This window comes from Syzygium oleosum, unplaced genomic scaffold (genome assembly GCF_021117445.2).
Source record: "Syzygium oleosum isolate NSW1041296 unplaced genomic scaffold, Sole_v2.1 Sole_v2.05, whole genome shotgun sequence".
Lineage (NCBI taxonomy): Eukaryota > Viridiplantae > Streptophyta > Magnoliopsida > Myrtales > Myrtaceae > Syzygium > Syzygium oleosum.
The window spans coordinates 10614894-10631733 of NW_026607489.1; the positions used below are offsets into that span (position 1 = coordinate 10614894).

The window sequence follows — 16840 nt, forward strand, 5'->3', positions numbered from 1 at the left end:
ACCTAAAAAAATTTAAATTTCACTAAAAGTGGATGGCCACAGGTATTTTAAGTCATTCTATGAAGTTTTGAAATTTTTTATTTTTTGATTTTTTTTTGAAAAAATTCAACAAATTTCCTATTTTCCCGAAATCTGAATTTTTTTTTATTTTTTGGAAATTGTGATGATTTTTTCTAGAATTTTTCAATTTTTTTGGATTTTTTGAATTTTTTTGAGATTTTTAGGAATTTTTTGGATTTTCTAATTATTTTTATTCCATTTCTAAAAAAATGGATTTTTGTTCCTGGAAATAGAATTTTGTGCTGTTTATCAAACGGGTTTTTGTTTTAGGAAATAGAAATTTTGTGCTGTTATTAAACGGGTTTCTGTTCCAGAAATAGAAATTTTTTATCGTTATCAAACAAGTTTCTTTTCTCAGAAACTCATCCTGGAACCAGAAGTAGAAAAATCTATTTCTGTTTCAGGAGCTCATTCCGGAACAAAATGGTTATCATTCGCTACCTTAATATGGTGTGGTAAATGCCCACCGGTACCTCCGAGAATGATTCTTGAATGCTTTGCAACTGCTTCTCTTTTAGAAAAGTTGGGGTGAATGAATCCATTTGTTACCCTTGTTCAATCCTTAGTTTAAGTGTGCATTTTTGCCCCCAAATCTCTGAAGGCACACCATCAATTTGGCTAGTTTCACATCCATTACATGCAGAACACAGAAGGCTAGATTGGTCCAGACCCGTCTATGCTCGTTGATCTTGCTTCTTCAGTCAGAGTTTCCAAATCTTATGCCGACACAAGTTGCCCTTTTCTTGTCACAGTCCTTTCCCATCAAACAGTGAATAATGAACCACAAGAGAGAGGATTTGGGACCAGCAATTGACAGTTCTTACTTATCCATCCAAATGTCAAAGCATTAACTTTTAAGGAAATGGGAGGTGAAAAGAAAGTGGGCACTAAAACTATCATCCTTGATGGTCATTGCGGTTGATCAGACATTGATTCATAGAGGATGTGATTGCTGCTGGAAGAAAAATTCCCTTGACTTGTAGTTGTTCTTCTCTATTTGGATCTAAACTGACTGCAACAATGGCAATTCTTTTCACTATGTCACCTAATCAATCCGTACTACAACATTAGGATCATAGGTTAGAGTGAGGACACAAGAACATGCAACTTAAGTTAATAAGCCATATGTTTGCCCATAAAAGAGGGGTGATTGTTGGTAAATAGCTGACCCCATCCACCAGCTGCACCTTTCTTTGCTAAGGTCGTCCGAGTTTGTTGTTTGCCAATTAGTGTGAAGAACTGCATAAGTGCGTGATGAACCCTTGAGTTAAAGAGGTAATCATGGCGGTTTCCTACATGAGGGTGGACCTTTAATCAAGTAAAGTGATTCAATGACACTATCAAACTCAGTATTCAATGGGAAGCCCCAGAAGCTAAACAAAAGTAAATGGGGGTAGTGCAGGAACAAGCCAAAGCTAGCATGATTAACTCTAAAACAGATAATAATCTCGTGATGCAACCGTTATGATGTCCCCATCAGTTGCGATTTCGAAAAGCCTTACTTTCCGCAGCAAATTGGTTTGCTCTCGACTTCAATAATCCATCATCAGCCAAGAAAAAAGTATCTTACATGAGAAGGCAAGTTTCAACCTTCGGGTCCATTAGAATACACCCTTTAGTAGAAAAATGGTTTGCCCGAGGAGTGATTGTCCTTACTGTGAAGGCTCATTAAATTAATTGCAAAGGGAACAAATTGTTCATATCCTACATCTGCTGTCAAACTAATTTAAACTAAGAAAGCAAGTGGTACTGCCAAAATCATGAATCACGAGATAATAAACTATTCAATAGTCGGATAATGCCCGGATAACAAGTAGATTTAATTGGTAAAAGGACTGGCATAGCATTTTAATCGGTATAGATAGACCAGGCGTTGTTCCTACATGAATATACTATTTGCCCAAGACAAGGATTAGGGAGTTCATGTGAAGATTTTGTATAGCCTTCTTTGAGTGCAATACTTTATTACAAGAACCACAACTTTCCTACAGGTAAGTCCAAATCCACATGAGGCGAGGATCCAGAAAGCAATCCATACCTTGTATAATTATCATTCGTCGAAATTTAGAAGTGACCATGAGGCATGAATAGACCTATTAAGATATTTAGATGTCAAGCCTTTAAAGCAAGTAATATAAAAAGGACAAAAACGAAAGAAAAGCTTAAGACGTGGTACAAGTAGTATAACATTACGTTCATATGGTACGCGAAAGAAAGAGAGATGCGCGAGATTCTAATACCGAGTTCAACTAGAAAAGCTTAAGACGTGGGAAAGTTTGTCTTTCCCTCTCTTCCCCACCCACAATCATATATCGAAATTTCCCAATCCTGCTCGTTGCATATTAAGACATTGTAACTGCAATGCAGGGGCATATCCTTCCATACAAAGCCCAGAGCATTCATCTCTCAGCAATCTTGCATTCTGTCTCTCTTGCTACTTAAATCCACTCCGCCATCCTCACTTCACTTCCTCATATGCAGAGGGGGTCTCTCTGATCGGTGAAGCATATCATATTGTCACTTCCCTGCTTTTTGCTATTCCACTTGGCCTGAACAACTCCGATGGAGTTCCAAAAGGTGGGGAATCAATCCCAAGATGATCACAGGAATCCCAACAAACCGCTCACGAATCCTGATCTCGTGCTGGATCTTAGCCTCTCCAACAAGGCTTCAGATCATGCGCCAAAGAGGGAAGTGACCTCCATCCATTGTTTCGAAGCGCATTCGCCTCCCAATGACGGCCCCCAAGACAATGAAACCGAGGCTCGAGTGTTCTCTTGCAACTACTGCCAGAGGAAATTCTATAGCTCACAAGCACTTGGAGGACACCAGAATGCACACAAGCGGGAGCGGACACTTGCAAAAAGAGGACAACGGATTGGTTCTGCCGCCACCGCTAATTTCGGCTATCCTTATTCGCACTTGAACCATTATTCCAGCATGGCTTCCCTACCTCTGCACGGATCATACTTCAGTAGATCGCTTGGCAATCAGGTTCACTCAATGATCCGAAAATCGCCTTATCTCTCATCGAACAATGGGTCCTCGCATGTTTTTGGTCACAGTGGCTGGTTCGGACAAGCCATTGATCAGAAACCTGCAGTCGGGTGGCTTGCACGGACTAATCCACGTGGCGGAGCCGCATTAGGATCATCCTCGGATTCTGCTAGATTGGATGGTATTCAGTTTTCTTCTGCCAGTAAGGGAATTGATGAACTATGGAGTAATGTTGGCTATCTGAAGAGCAAGCCAGATGAGATGAAGCAGATTGACTTGTCCCTCAAACTATAAGCTAGCTAGCATTGCCTTTTGCTTCTATTATCTTCAATTTGGATTTTGTTTCTTTTTAAAGTTCCAGTCCTCTAGTTAAAGTCTGTCATCAATTCTTGATGAATCTTTTTGTAAATTCTTTTACTCTCTGCAAAAGCCTCTGAGGGAAGAGGGTTGCCAAATCCAATAGGTTAGGCTGGAACTTGAACTTGTTTGAGCTGGCTGGCTTTATCTTCTGAATATTAGCTACTAGAAATAAAAGTTACAGACTACTTCCAAATCTAAATTTTCTCTTTGTGAATGCATTGAAGTTCACTTGACTTTTGAAAGGGCATTTAAGTTAATTGATTTAGTGCCTGTCCTTAGGTTACTCCTCTATGCTATTTCAAAATTTTGAATTTGAATAACCATGAAGGGTCCCAATATGGGAAGGTGGCCAAGGAAGAGGAAAGTCTCAACGCAAATGACACATTCAATTGTGTAACTTGCAGCAAGCAGAATTTGGACTCTTGCACACTTGGCTGAGGTGATTTGATGTTCTTACGCGACACAAAACTATATTGTCATGAAAAAGAAATGAAAAAACTTGATGGCAGTGATTGTCTCAAAACATCATGATACTTGACCCACTTGCAGTTGAAGAAGCTGATAGATAATTTTCTTTTTGGATCAATGAGTTAGGTGCAGTAGCCATGTGAATGAAAGGTTACATAATGATACTCAGCTATGCTATCACATCATTTTGCAATTTAAAATTTGAGTTATTACACAGTGGATGGAATAAATTTGGATATTTCATCTAATTGATTGAGTTGCCAAAAATAATTAGATTCACTTCCTTTCAAAATAACTCTCTTTTCATCTGTCTTTACTTTCGGAATAACCAAATTACTACTTCACTAATGAATTTCAATACTTTTACTCTTTTTTGCTGAAAAGAAAAATGAATAATTGTCCCACCATATTAGAATTGGTTTAATAGCTCTATTTAAGAACAATAATGGTATCTGCTTTTACATATGTAGATTTTATTCTTTCTTCCTAATGTGATATATCAACATCTTAAAAAATAACATTTCGAAGTGTCAAATTTTTTTCTATAAGTTCGAAGAGTCATCAATCTATCTATGTGTAAATTCGCAAATGATTGACTTAAGGACTAACAGTTTGCTAAACTTGGCGGAGGAATTGTGAAATATTTATATTGCCACAACTCACATTGCGAGAAGTTCTTCTTTAAAGAATGCTCATTTACAAAAAACAGTGTTGCAAGAAAGTCATTTATGTTGTGAATACTAAGAGAAAATATCATACATGTTCATGAACATTGACCACAATAAGATAGATCCGGTCCGCAATCTAATCGATTAGTTTGAATTTCCTAATTTATCCAATCGGTGGTAGAATTTGGATTTCACAGCCGGTGGATGGTATAATAGCTCTTAAGATGTTGATTTGAAATCTTGATCATTTTGATTTGTTACCCAGGAAAATCTTCAAGCATGGCCCTCTTCATAGTGGGGCCAAATCCACCTGATGTGCACACTAGATTAGTCATAATGCACCAAGATTTAATAGAATCAAAACATAATGAAGTGAAAAATCCTCTAATCATTACAGTTAATTACACCGGAAAATCTCACTTTGATGAGGACTTCAATTGAGTGGAGTGAGACACAAGTCTGAGGATATGGAAGAGACTACAGAAAGTGGTGAATCTTCACCAAAGTAACCCCTTTTTAAGTTGAGCTGTCTATTGTTTCGTGTTGGACTGCCTTAGTCTTTTCTCACTTTTGCTAATAGAAAAACTAGGGAAAGCTTTCATTTTGCCCCATGATCAAGAAACACCCAAAACCATATTTTGGAGAAAGACCTGTTGCCCAGAAAATGGAGCTATCATTTTGCTGAGATTAGGTGTGAGATAAATTAAAGCAAGGCTTTTCCTTCTCCTTTCCCCCAAAATCCTATGATTATTATAGCAAAGTAGTTTGTCCTTATTCCATTAAACTATGATGTAAAATCTTCATAAAACTTTAGATTAAGATAGACTGCATGTATGTCCCCTTCCAATTTCAGTCTAAGGTTTGGTTAGATGTAATCATGACTCAACAGTGATAAGTCACATGTACATGCTCTCTCTCTCTCCCGTGACGATGGTGGTGATTTGTTTGGGGAAAGGCCCAGTTGGGCGTACACCAATATGTGAGTCATCTTATTTCAGGTCTTTGCACACTATTTGTAACATAATCCACAACTATCTGTTTGATATATGTTTGTATCTTCTTTGATAAGCCATGTGTTAGTAATTAGGCCAATGTAAGCAATGGTGTTATTTAAGACTTCACCCCTTATTACAGGGCACAATGAAATTATGCAGACGCATTCGAATTAGTATGCCTATTCTTAAATGTGACAAAGTTATGAAAATATCATATCATATTATTGCGATATACATTTGCGTGATGAGAATACCTTAATATTTTCACAAAATAGGATCCGTGTATAAGGGCATTCCCATACTTTTGACTTAGAAACCGATAGGTATAGATTTGATTGCTGTCCTAGGAAATTCATATTTAAGTAGGTTTCACGACGATTTATTGTTTTGGTAATTCCGTTCCAGATAGCCGACTACTTACAACAGTAAATTTGTATGTTTATAGATAACTACAAGCATTAGGGGTGAGCATAGTCAGGGTAAGCGATTCTTACCTTGGAACTGGGAGCTACTCACTAAGAATTGGTTCTGAAAAATTGAAATCGAGAACCGCCCATTAGTTCTATAGACCCACTAGAGAACCGGACCGAACCAACGGTCTGATTCCCGGGTGGTTCTATGGAACTAGTCCCCCAATCCTTACAAGATTGCATTCATCAATTAATATTATAGTGAACCTAATTTTTATTTGGGTACTTCTTTACAATAGAAAATGTAAGAATAATAAAGAAACATGCATGAGACCCAAACACAAAATGGTACTGTGATTTTAAGATGAATGCTTCCTTTGGACATTTGGTTCAATCTCTTGCTGATCATCTGACATGAAATGATAGTGTGATTTTAGGATGAATGCTTCCATTTACACACACCCCAATCCGGTCCGGTCCGGTCCGAGTGGGTGGTCCATGCCTAAAACTGGGAACCGGACCGATACTCATGGGAATCACCGATCTTGGACCGGTCCGGTCCAATTCCGAGCAGTTCCTGATTTCTTTGCACACTCCTCACAGGCATGTCAGATTTTGATATTTTCAGAAGGAAACAAATAAAAAAAATTAAACAAAGTCACAGTAAAAGCTATCGTGTTTTGGTCCTTTTGAAACTGGAGGTGGTGAAATGGGCTTTTCTGTAGTATTGAGCTATTTCAATTAGATCGGGCCTGATTTCTCTCTTAAAGTAAGAGGCCATGTGAAGCACGACCCAAATCCTTGGGCCCAACGAGTCACTGAAGAAAGGGAATTGTGTTTGATTGCAAGGTATAAATTTATGATGTCCTCTTAGGATAATGTTGTTTATCTTTTACCATAATATGATCATGATTAGGCTGCTTTTTTTTTACTCATTTCAATATAGGAATCCACCTATAGGTCATGAGTAGTAGGTAGTTCATGCTTGGAAGTTGTCTCTTTCTCGTCAAAATCTAAAATCGAACAATCGATTACGATGAATTTCGTTGCCTCTCTCTCAACATCCATCTTTTGCTCTGTTTTCTTAACTACAGTCCTTAGTATCTCATTCTCCAGCATTAAGATTGTCCCCGCATTATTTGGTATCATAGTCAAGTTCACGTCCATCCTATCATTATGGAGTGAAGCCTCGCATTATTAATATTGTAAAATTTCAATTATTTTCCCCCGCCGGAAAACTTAGGAAATTTGCAAATGCTGTAGGTACACCTTATTTGTGATGCATGAGGCTAAGAAGATACCTTGCGTGCATCCAATCCTATGATTTGAACACAGAAATGCAGCAGGAGCAATGTAAAAGAGCTCATTTATCTTTTGCTATACACATTAAAGAACCTTGTCTGACGAAGAATCCCTATACAGTCAGAAAAAAAAAATGGGTCAAAAACTAGCAAAAGCTTACATGTACCATAAAGTGCGGCCTTTTGACTCGTCATCCCTTAACTTAATCTTAACCACACTATTGATAGTAAATGATGACCTTTGCTTTTAAAAAGGGGTTTTGCTGGTACAGTTTGAGCTTGATCTGAGCCCATTCTCTCTGGCACAAGCCCCCAAAATTTGCTCATAAAGGCTGGAATGCTTCAATCATATGACAGAACTTGCTTCCCCACAATGTATGTAAAAAAAAAAATATGAATTAAATCAAAGTGGTCCCTTTCCTTTTTAGTGTGCACCTAACCTCACTCTACAAATTCTCTTTTTCTCCCTTTTTTTTTTTAATTTTAAAATGTTCACAGATCATAGCAAATAATAGTTTTTAAGACACCCCCCACTGCATACCATAATGAATGCACCTTACTTTGCTTTTTATATCACGAATCTGAAGGTTTGAAAAAAATATGTATGTGTATGTATGGATGGATCCCACACAGCTAAGAATGTGGACACGAATATAAAAATCATAAGCCATTCCAGGTAATATTTATTTATGAGGATGTCCATTATTTATGAAACCAGATTTATATATGAGCCAAAGTCCAAAAAAGAAAGACCGGTGCGGCACTACTTGCCGCCGATGGAACCCCATGGAAAGAAGATTCTCATTCTCTTCTCAGATTTGAAAAAGAGCCCGAAAAGAGAACAGACAGAAAGCTAATGATTCATGTCAAGGATTGTTATTTGTGCATTGGATGATCTGGTATCGTTTCAGGAGGGTCAGTCACTAAATTCACTGAGAAGAGTAACGGTTGTTGGGCTTCGTTTCTGAAGAGGATGGACGGGTCATTATGATTGTGTTTTTTGAATTTTTGAATGGTGGGTGAGATAAGAAGATGTTGTGCAGAGGAAGTTCAACGAGTGAGTGTGTTGCTGGATCTGTCCCAGTCTACCTCAACGTGTATGATCTGACGCCCTACAATGGCTACGCCTACTGGCTCGGCCTTGGAGTTTATCATTCCGGCGTACAAGGTCAGTTTCTGCAAAGCTGAATCTCTCTCTCTCTCTCTCTCTGTTCAGGGTGCTTCCTCTTTGTTGAAACTTAGATCTAAGCTGGTGTGCTTTGAATTTGGATCACTTGGTCTTTGTGGGAAAAACCTCTTTAGACATCTGCCGGGGAGTTTGCTCTGTGTGTGTTGAGTCTCCATTACAGGTGACAGCGAGTTCATCCAAAAATGCCATCGTTCTGGAATCATATGAGATTATCTCCTGCTGTTTCTGCTACTGGGTTTTCAAGAAAAGGCTAGATGTGGACACCCAATTGAAGAATCAAAACGAATGAATGTGCGCCACATGTGTGATAGCTGTGGATATTACAAGGGTTTACTGATTCGTGATTTCATCAGTCGTCATCCTTTCAAAGTCATCGAACTTTATTCACCCATTGTATTTGCTTTCGAATGGGTTTTTTTTTTATTTTCTCTTGCTGGAATTGGAAAGTGCCAATTTTGCTCAATTTTCTGGCAATTTTGAGCCTGCAGTTCATGGGGTTGAGTATGCATTTGGAGCTCATGAGTACCCATCGACTGGGATCTTTGAAGGCGAGCCAAAACAGTGTGAAGGGTTCACGTTTAGGAAGACAATACTCATTGGGAAGACGGATATGAGTCCTGCAGAAGTTAGGGCAATGATGGAGGATCTAGCTCAGGAATACAGAGGAAATGCGTATAATCTCATCACCAAGAACTGCAACCATTTCTGCAATGATGCTTGCATTAAGCTCGCTGGAAATCCTATACCTAATTGGGTCAATCGTCTAGCCAGAATTGGTGAGAACTCTCCTTCACTTACTTTTTTTTTTTCAGGATAACACACCTGCACTAGTCAAATTCTGCAGTGATGGGTACAAAGAAAAAGTGGAAAGTGATGCGTTGCTTTGCTTTTTCTTTTTTAACTGCACCAACCTGACTCATATTGGAAGAACCTTTTGCTATTCGGTACTGGTGATGGAAATTCTGTGGCCAAAATGGTCAGCTATAGTTCGTGGTACTGCTTCCATGGTCTTTGCTTATTCATGTTTCTTTCCTGTAGGGTTTCTTTGTAACTGTGTTCTTCCAGCAAGTCTAAATACAACCAAGGTTCGGCATCACAAAGTGGAAGACAAAACTCAAGACGGAGAGAAGATGAAACTGAGGAATGGTTCGAGTAAAATTTGTTCGTCCAACTCTTCATCTAACTCTTCGTCCTCGTCTCCTAGTAGTACAGCTCGTGGCAGAAGCCGAAGCAGACGAACTCAGCCTCCATCGTCCCCGTTGATCATTCGTTCCCCCTCATAAAAAGAGATTCGTTGATTTCTTGCTCGAAATGCTGAAACACAAGCAGTCGCCAGCTTCACTGAACTTGCCGAGTACGATGCGAGGGCAGTCCATTTCAATGGTTTTTTCTTTGTCAAATTCTTTCCGTGTCATACCATACGACGCTAACAACTTTTTTGTAAGAGCAAGCAGCTCATAGTTGTACATGCCTGAATTATCAGCTGATGATTGGCTGCTGCTGCTGCCATTTGCATTCATTTCGATTCGTTTTGGTTGCCTCTGTTCTTTTAGCCCAATTTTACATGGCGGGAAAGAATGAAGCGGTTGGTTGAGAGCTTGACAAGAGCATGATCCTCCTTTGTGGAAAAGGTTGATCAGTTGTTAACAAGAAAAGAATAAGTTAGAAATCCAACGAGGCAATTTGCTTAACTCAGAATTGAGATTTTGAGAGTCAATTGGTGCCATCGGCTGGGTATGAATTTCCCGGGACAAGTTTGTCAAGGTAGGAGCAAGGGTTAGGAAAAGAGTAGGGCCAAACTGGCTTGATAATTCAAACTTGTGATTGACATAAAGCCTTGACCAAATTACTCGTTGCCTCGAGAAAAAGAAAGGGGCCACCATCACATGGCCATGTGCCCTTACTTCTCACATATTGACATTGGGAAGCAAACCCCGTTTAAGCAAAAGATCCACCTGGGTTTCCTAAAAATGGTGAAGAGTTGCTCCTTAAAGGTGGAGGAAACGAGTTTCATTGCTAACCAAGGAGGAGTGGGTCACCGAGAGGTATATCGTTGGATTTGGCAGGCCGACGGAAAGAATCGCGTGATCTAAGAGCAGGAGGTTATGCGCTACCAACACTCCACCCAGCGCACCTAAAAACCTATTGCTTCGAAAATGGGAAATAAACTGCCGATGCGGACTTCCGAAACTAAATTGCAAACCCCAAAACGGGATCGAGCTATAAAACATGGCAGAGCTTCAGAACCTTACCTCAAGTCTGTTTTTGAAGAAAAAAGAGGGAAAAGACACTGGAAATCCAAGTTTTACACGGAGTTCAAACCAAAGAAAATGTCCGGCAAAATAGAATCGAGAACAACATTATGTGCAGCTAAAGAAGAGAGAGAGAACACACAGGAGGGTCAGATTGTGTTGTGTCTGTTGATTGTCGTCTTTTCCCCAGATTTTGACCACAGATTTTGACCACGCTACGACTTTTCCTAACTGAAAATTAAAGAACGTCGTTACTGTGGAACACTATTAAACTGCCTACAGACCACGTGCGCGTTTTTCACTTATGCAGGCACGCATGACCACTAACACTGACGTTATGCAGCATAAGTTCTTCTCTTATCAGTCCTGTGAACGAACCTTGAAAATGTGCGAGTTCCCAGCACTCTTGAAAATGGATTACGGGTAGCTTTTCGAACCAAAAAGGGACCCGTGCAACCAAACCATAATTAAAGAGTTTCCACTTCGATTATGCTACTGATCACGGTACTCTGGGAAAACATTGACGAAAAAAATGTCCCCAAACAAAGAAATTCCTTGCGTACTGGTTGTCCATTTGTTAGCAAAATAAGTAACATGCTCCATTTGCAGAACTGATTCCCGCAAGACACATGCATAAGGTAAAACAACCTTGCTGCGAGTCACTCGCACTTGCAAATATCACCATTTTCATTCCTCTACCCTGTCGAAACTAATTACATGGGTGAGAAAACGTCACTCAGATCCTCTCCAGTGACGGGCCAGACGTGAAATCTTTCATATAAGCTAATTTCAGTTTCAGAGTAATTATTCATCATCACACTAGATTGGGCAACCATTATATCCTCAGTTCCAGTCCAGTGAATGCACTCAATTGGCTGGTAATAGCAATTCACTCAATTGATGACAAATAAAAAAGAAGATACTGTCACATTCTACAAAGCAGAATTCTGAAGAATGAGGTTGCCATATAGTTTACAGGTAAAAGGTAGACCCAAAGATCAAAGGAAAAGACCGACTACAAAAGCAATTCAATGTCCATTTTCACAGCAATCCTGCATACAATCAAAACACATTCACAATCAAATGATAGCCACAGTGTAAATGGCATTCATGAAGAATTATATTGATGATAATTGAAGTGTACCTAATTCAGTAATGAATGTCGTTTACAGCAGGTAATAGACAACATGTTGCTTCAGCCCTGCTTTTCTCTCATCCATTCAACGAAATTGTCTAAAATCAATGGCCAAGCAAGTTCAGGATTATAATTGCCAAAATCAGGGAAGCTTATCTGTCAAAAAAGAGAGGATCACAGAACGTAAACCTGTCAAGCACGTATAATTGTCACAATGAAAAGGTCCAACCCTGCCAAGAGTGTGAAACTCCTTATATCAAAGTAAAAGACACAAACCAATTATTGCACTTGAACTTTTTTAGGCCTACATTCCATCATCGGTTATTTTTCGCACCCATTGCCATGACTAGGGACCATCATACAAAAAGAACGTGAGAGGAGTAACATAAAAAACAAAAGGAAATGCCCACAAGAGGAGTACCTCATTGCAAAAGCGAAGAAAACCCATCCACTGATCCATGTTTATGACCTTGTAGTCGGTCTGAGTCTGCATCACCAGCAAGAACCCAGGTAAATAATCTCAGATATCAATTGATTTATTCTCTCTCATTTAAATGTTTCTGTTTCCATTGTCACTTATCAAAATGACAAAATTACCACAGGAACAAATGGAGCACACTTTGCACACAAAAAGCAAGCAAAAATTCCTAAAGTACTAAAAGCTTCTGGTCGGTTTGGGTTGACTTCTACTTTCTGCATTCTACATATCTGATGGCTCTTATCGAAATGTAGAATCATATCTACCGTTTTCATAATTTTCCAAGACTTATCATATTCTTTTTCGTTTTTAAATATTGGAAGAAAAAGGAGGAGCAATAAGTAGTTTTTGCACTTGGCCTCACAAACAAGCCCTCAAGTTGTCTCATCGTATTTGTGGGGAAAAACACCTCAAAGGAATAAAACAGACATCTGACAAATTAAGTTAACAGATTTTATACGCAGCCTCACAAGTAAAAATAAATTCCTATCTCTAGCTTAGCTTTACTTGAGGTCTATGATTTGATACTATACTGTGGGGAGGGGGGGCGATGTTACAATAATTTATGTCCTTCACTGCATAGGATAATACATCCAAAGACAATCAAAGCTTCAGAGAAATTTCGCAAACAGCAATTGAAGACATGACCGACAACATTGTACCTTTAAATACTCGACGAAGTAATCTACTTGGGCACGATACAGGGATCCGAGGACTAGATCAAGTAATTCACATATGCTCTCTATGTCAATACTCTTCTGTTTCTCCTCTGAAAGTTTTCGAAAATGTGAGTGGACGTATAATAGTTCAAATATTACAAAAACCAAGAAATACCTTCGTCATACCTGTCAGGCAATAGCGGAATGCATAGGAATGGAAATCCACAAAGTTTGATGGCCTTCTCACCTTTTCCAATTAGAATTAAAACAAAACCACAAATCATCAGTCCATTGCATGTTACATATATATTATAACACAACACTCAGTGTCCACTTTGAAGTAATAAAGAGGCTGCTCTAAGAAGCTCACCTCTTTCTCTAAATCCGGAAGAGACTTTTTCAACTTACTGACAGTATCAGCCCTCAATGATTTGAGCCCTCTACGCCACTCATCCTGCAAAATGGAATCAATTCAACTATCAAACAAACCTCCTCCTTGAAGTATTCATGCAAGGAAAACAGGAGAAGTGTCACCATATCTCATGCCATTACAAAGAACAAAGAGAAATTTTCCCACGTATCAACTAAGGTACTATAAACAAAATGGCAAACTCCGGCATCATCTGATTCAGATAAAGATACCAAACTAAATAGGCACATTAGCGTTCCACCTCTTGGTTTTGCCTAAATTCAAAGGACATCCCTTACATTTCCAAAATCACTCCACAACACTGGCAAGTCATAAGTGCCTTCACAAGAATGTTAGCAAAAGCTTAGTAGCTTAAATTACCGTCAGTCCAAGTGAGGTGAGACTGATAGGGGTACACATAGTCTGCCACGTAGGATTCCATATTGGTCGAATATTTGACTATGTAAAGCGTGGAGATTATTAGTGTTCGCATCATCAATTATCAGCACATGGGCTAAAAAAGCAATCTAAGGCACCTTGACATTTGTTGCTTTTTAATCGTCCCAGTAGCCTGATGAGTGTTGCTCTAAAGGTTTTAGAAATAAAACAGGTGCTCTTGTAACTTGAGGCGCAGCTAAGCATGTGTAATATGATTTACCCAATCAAATAAAGCATCCTACGCAATTGAAAAAACATACTATATTCATTTAAATATGAAAACTTCCTATTATCAACTAGACAATATTCTCAAAAAGCAACAAAATAAACTTCCTTCTACTCCTTGCTAGGAGACTAGAAATTACAAAGAAGAATTGATAGGTTGGTCCTCCTAGACATAGAAGGAAGACCCATAAAAAAAAAAAGTGAAACAACTAAACTGGTACAAGACATAGCATCAGTCAGAATATGTTCTTACCAAGGTGAAGTAACCCTGTCTTTCAGCTCGCATTTTCCTAATATAAATGCTTTATCAGTTTCCGAACAAAAGCCTGATACAGAAGTTAAGAAGCGTCGTGGAAATTAGCTTACCAAGCGAGCATCAATATTCTCACATCAGTGTGATCCACTTCCATGTCCGAACAAAGAGCCTCGATTCCTTCTGGGCTGTTAAAGTATGCCAAGTACTTTAGAAATATGACACCAACATGAGAAAATGATCTTGGGATTGGAAACAGTTAAATTCCAAGCAATACAAGAGAGACTATCACAAGAGAAAAAAAACTTTAAAACATACATCAATCAGCTCCAATCTCTGGTATCAACGAAAACCTATTAAAACTAAAAAAAAAAAGGGCCTCTTGGTTTTTACAAAATAGATACAGTCAATTGCTAATTATTAAAACTTAATTGCAATGCAGGCACTTAGACATACCCCATACAGCTGCGACATTACCACAACTATACTTTGAGAACCAATTATAGGCACTTAGTTATACATGCTAACACCACTACAATCCCACAAAATAACTATTTCACAAACATTATATCGATCCTTGTACCTGACTGGTACATGATTGTAGCGCCAAAGTTCACAAAGCATAGACACTACAAATTACAATTTCAAGCAACAAGATAACTCACAACACGAATCAAGAGAAGTTCTATGTGCTATGACTGTATGAGTCTCAGGGCAGGAACAAAGTAAGGGAGCAGCGGAATTACAACCCTAAAGAGAAGAGCAGCAGCCAAATTTGAAGTTGAAGAAACTAGAGAAAGGAAATTACACAAAGGCATCACATTAGTTACACCGCCCGCCAGATGAACCTACAACAACCTTAAGCACTCCATCTATGCCAAAAACGAAAATGTAAATGAAAAAAAGGCAATCAAAGATAAAGAAACTGCTCAAGTAACAAAAGCCACAGAAGAACTTAAAAGATCGCATCATGGTGTCCATCAAAGTTGCAACTTGCATGATGAGAAGATTAAAATGAAATCCAAGGAAAGCGAGCGGCGGCATGAGTGCTGCAACATGATGAAAAATGCAACCTTGACACTAGATAATTCTACACAATCTCTCCAACGCTCGGTTCAAACGCGATATCATCAATATACCCATTTGGAGCGCGCTATCCACTGACCGCGATAATTCAACTATCTTTCCAAGATCGAAAGGACACGGGAACTAAAGCCACTTACTCGATCAAACCAGAGGAGCCATCCGCGTACGCGGAGAACAGCTGATCGATCCGCTCCAGCTCTTTCGAACTCGCCTTACTCGAAGCTGAAAACATCAGATTTCACATTACTTTACCCGCCCGCTAATCAATCGCATCACCGATTCAACATCGGCGGGGGAATCCACCGCGAGCTTAAAACCAGAAAAAAAAAAAAGAAAGCGGAACGGTTTCTTCAACAATAGCCGGTAGCTGCGGTAGCATCGTTACGAGAAAAAGGTCTGGAATTTTTCGACTCCGATCACGGGAATTCGAATCACGACCGCTCCTACGAACGTTCGGGACGACGAGGAGGAGGATTGCCCCGATCAAAATCGCCGGACGACCGAACATCGATCGAAGAACACGTCGCGCGAACCGGGTTCAAGAGGAGAAGTCGAAAAGCCAAGAATCGTTCGCCGTGGACGGGAGGGATGGGGGCGTACCGGAGCGGAAGAGATCGGCGGCGGAGGAATTCAGGGACGCGGCTGACGCGGGTTGACCCGTTTTCTTCGTTGATGAGCGACGCATCCTTTCCGCTTCGCAGCCGAGGAGAAGAAAAGCGAGAGAGAGAGAGAGAGAGAGAGAGAGAGAGAGGATTTCGATGTTGCTTGGAGTCGGAGAAGGGAGGAGATGAATGGGTTGATGACGGTGGGGAAGTGGGTAACGGGTACGGACGTCGGGTCGGGTCTCGGGTCTAGAACTGGCGCTCGGTCATTCGGTTTACTTGACCACCCCTTGCTTGTGCGCCCCGTTTTGTCTGCGGACTTTGATTAAAATATCTTTAGCCAACAAATATCTAAGAAAAATAAGAATACTACTCATATTAAATAAATGACCGTAAGATAGATGGGTAATAAAATATTTTCTTTTTTTTTCAAAAAATGAAATTACTGCTTTTGATTTCGTTTGGCAAAATCATTACATAGAGTCGAACTCATGAGACTGGAATAAGACCGAGCTATTGCCGATATTTTCTCCGTAATGATACTGAACTGACTCCACTATGAAATGTTGTGCATTAAATCTTCTACTAGGAGTTTAGTTTAGCGAAACCTAGAAGATCAAAACACAATAAATAGAAATAGAGAATCAATCGGACACCAGATCTGTGTGAGTCGATGTTAACATGAGGTCAATTCCTATGGAAACCAAATGGCAGATCCACGAGCACGGCCAGATTTTGCTCATGAGCGTGAGGATGCTTCAGGCACCGATCCGCTTCTCGAATCGCAAAACCAGGAGCAAAGTGGTCTCTCGATACCGCCCGTCCGACTGAAACACATACGTAATGAAATCGAAG

At 39.5% G+C, this 16840-nt stretch overlaps 3 protein-coding genes across 4 annotated transcripts; 2 read left to right on the top strand and 1 right to left on the bottom strand.

The window, feature by feature from the left end:
• Nucleotides 1-2279: 2279 nt before the first annotated feature.
• On the top strand, nt 2280-3616 carry LOC115693772 (zinc finger protein 1). The gene has a single exon (XM_030620830.2). It carries the CDS (start codon nt 2623-2625, stop codon nt 3349-3351), a length of 729 nt encoding a protein of 242 aa, XP_030476690.1. The 5' UTR covers nt 2280-2622; the 3' UTR covers nt 3352-3616.
• Nucleotides 3617-7948: 4332 nt separating this feature from the next.
• LOC115693783 (deSI-like protein At4g17486) lies at nt 7949-9990 on the top strand. Its single transcript, XM_030620841.2, has 3 exons — nt 7949-8427; nt 8937-9224; nt 9487-9990. Exons 1-3 carry the CDS (start codon nt 8292-8294, stop codon nt 9729-9731), a joined length of 669 nt encoding a protein of 222 aa, XP_030476701.1. The 5' UTR covers nt 7949-8291; the 3' UTR covers nt 9732-9990.
• Nucleotides 9991-11493: 1503 nt separating this feature from the next.
• Nucleotides 11494-16164, bottom strand: LOC115693781 (uncharacterized). Of its 2 annotated transcripts, XM_056311962.1 has the most exons (11): nt 15984-16164; nt 15521-15605; nt 14411-14485; nt 14298-14334; nt 13343-13426; nt 13159-13219; nt 12976-13082; nt 12257-12322; nt 12025-12065; nt 11845-11933; nt 11494-11752 (listed from the first exon to the last, which is right to left on the bottom strand). In XM_056311962.1, exons 1-9 carry the CDS (start codon nt 16066-16068, stop codon nt 12045-12047), a joined length of 621 nt encoding a protein of 206 aa, XP_056167937.1. In that variant the 5' UTR covers nt 16069-16164; the 3' UTR covers nt 11494-11752; nt 11845-11933; nt 12025-12044. The 2 variants fall into 2 exon arrangements, with proteins under 2 accessions (XP_056167937.1, XP_030476698.1); XM_030620838.2 differs by lacking the exon at nt 12025-12065 and having other exon boundaries at nt 11845-11991; nt 15984-16163.
• Nucleotides 16165-16840: the final 676 nt, after the last annotated feature.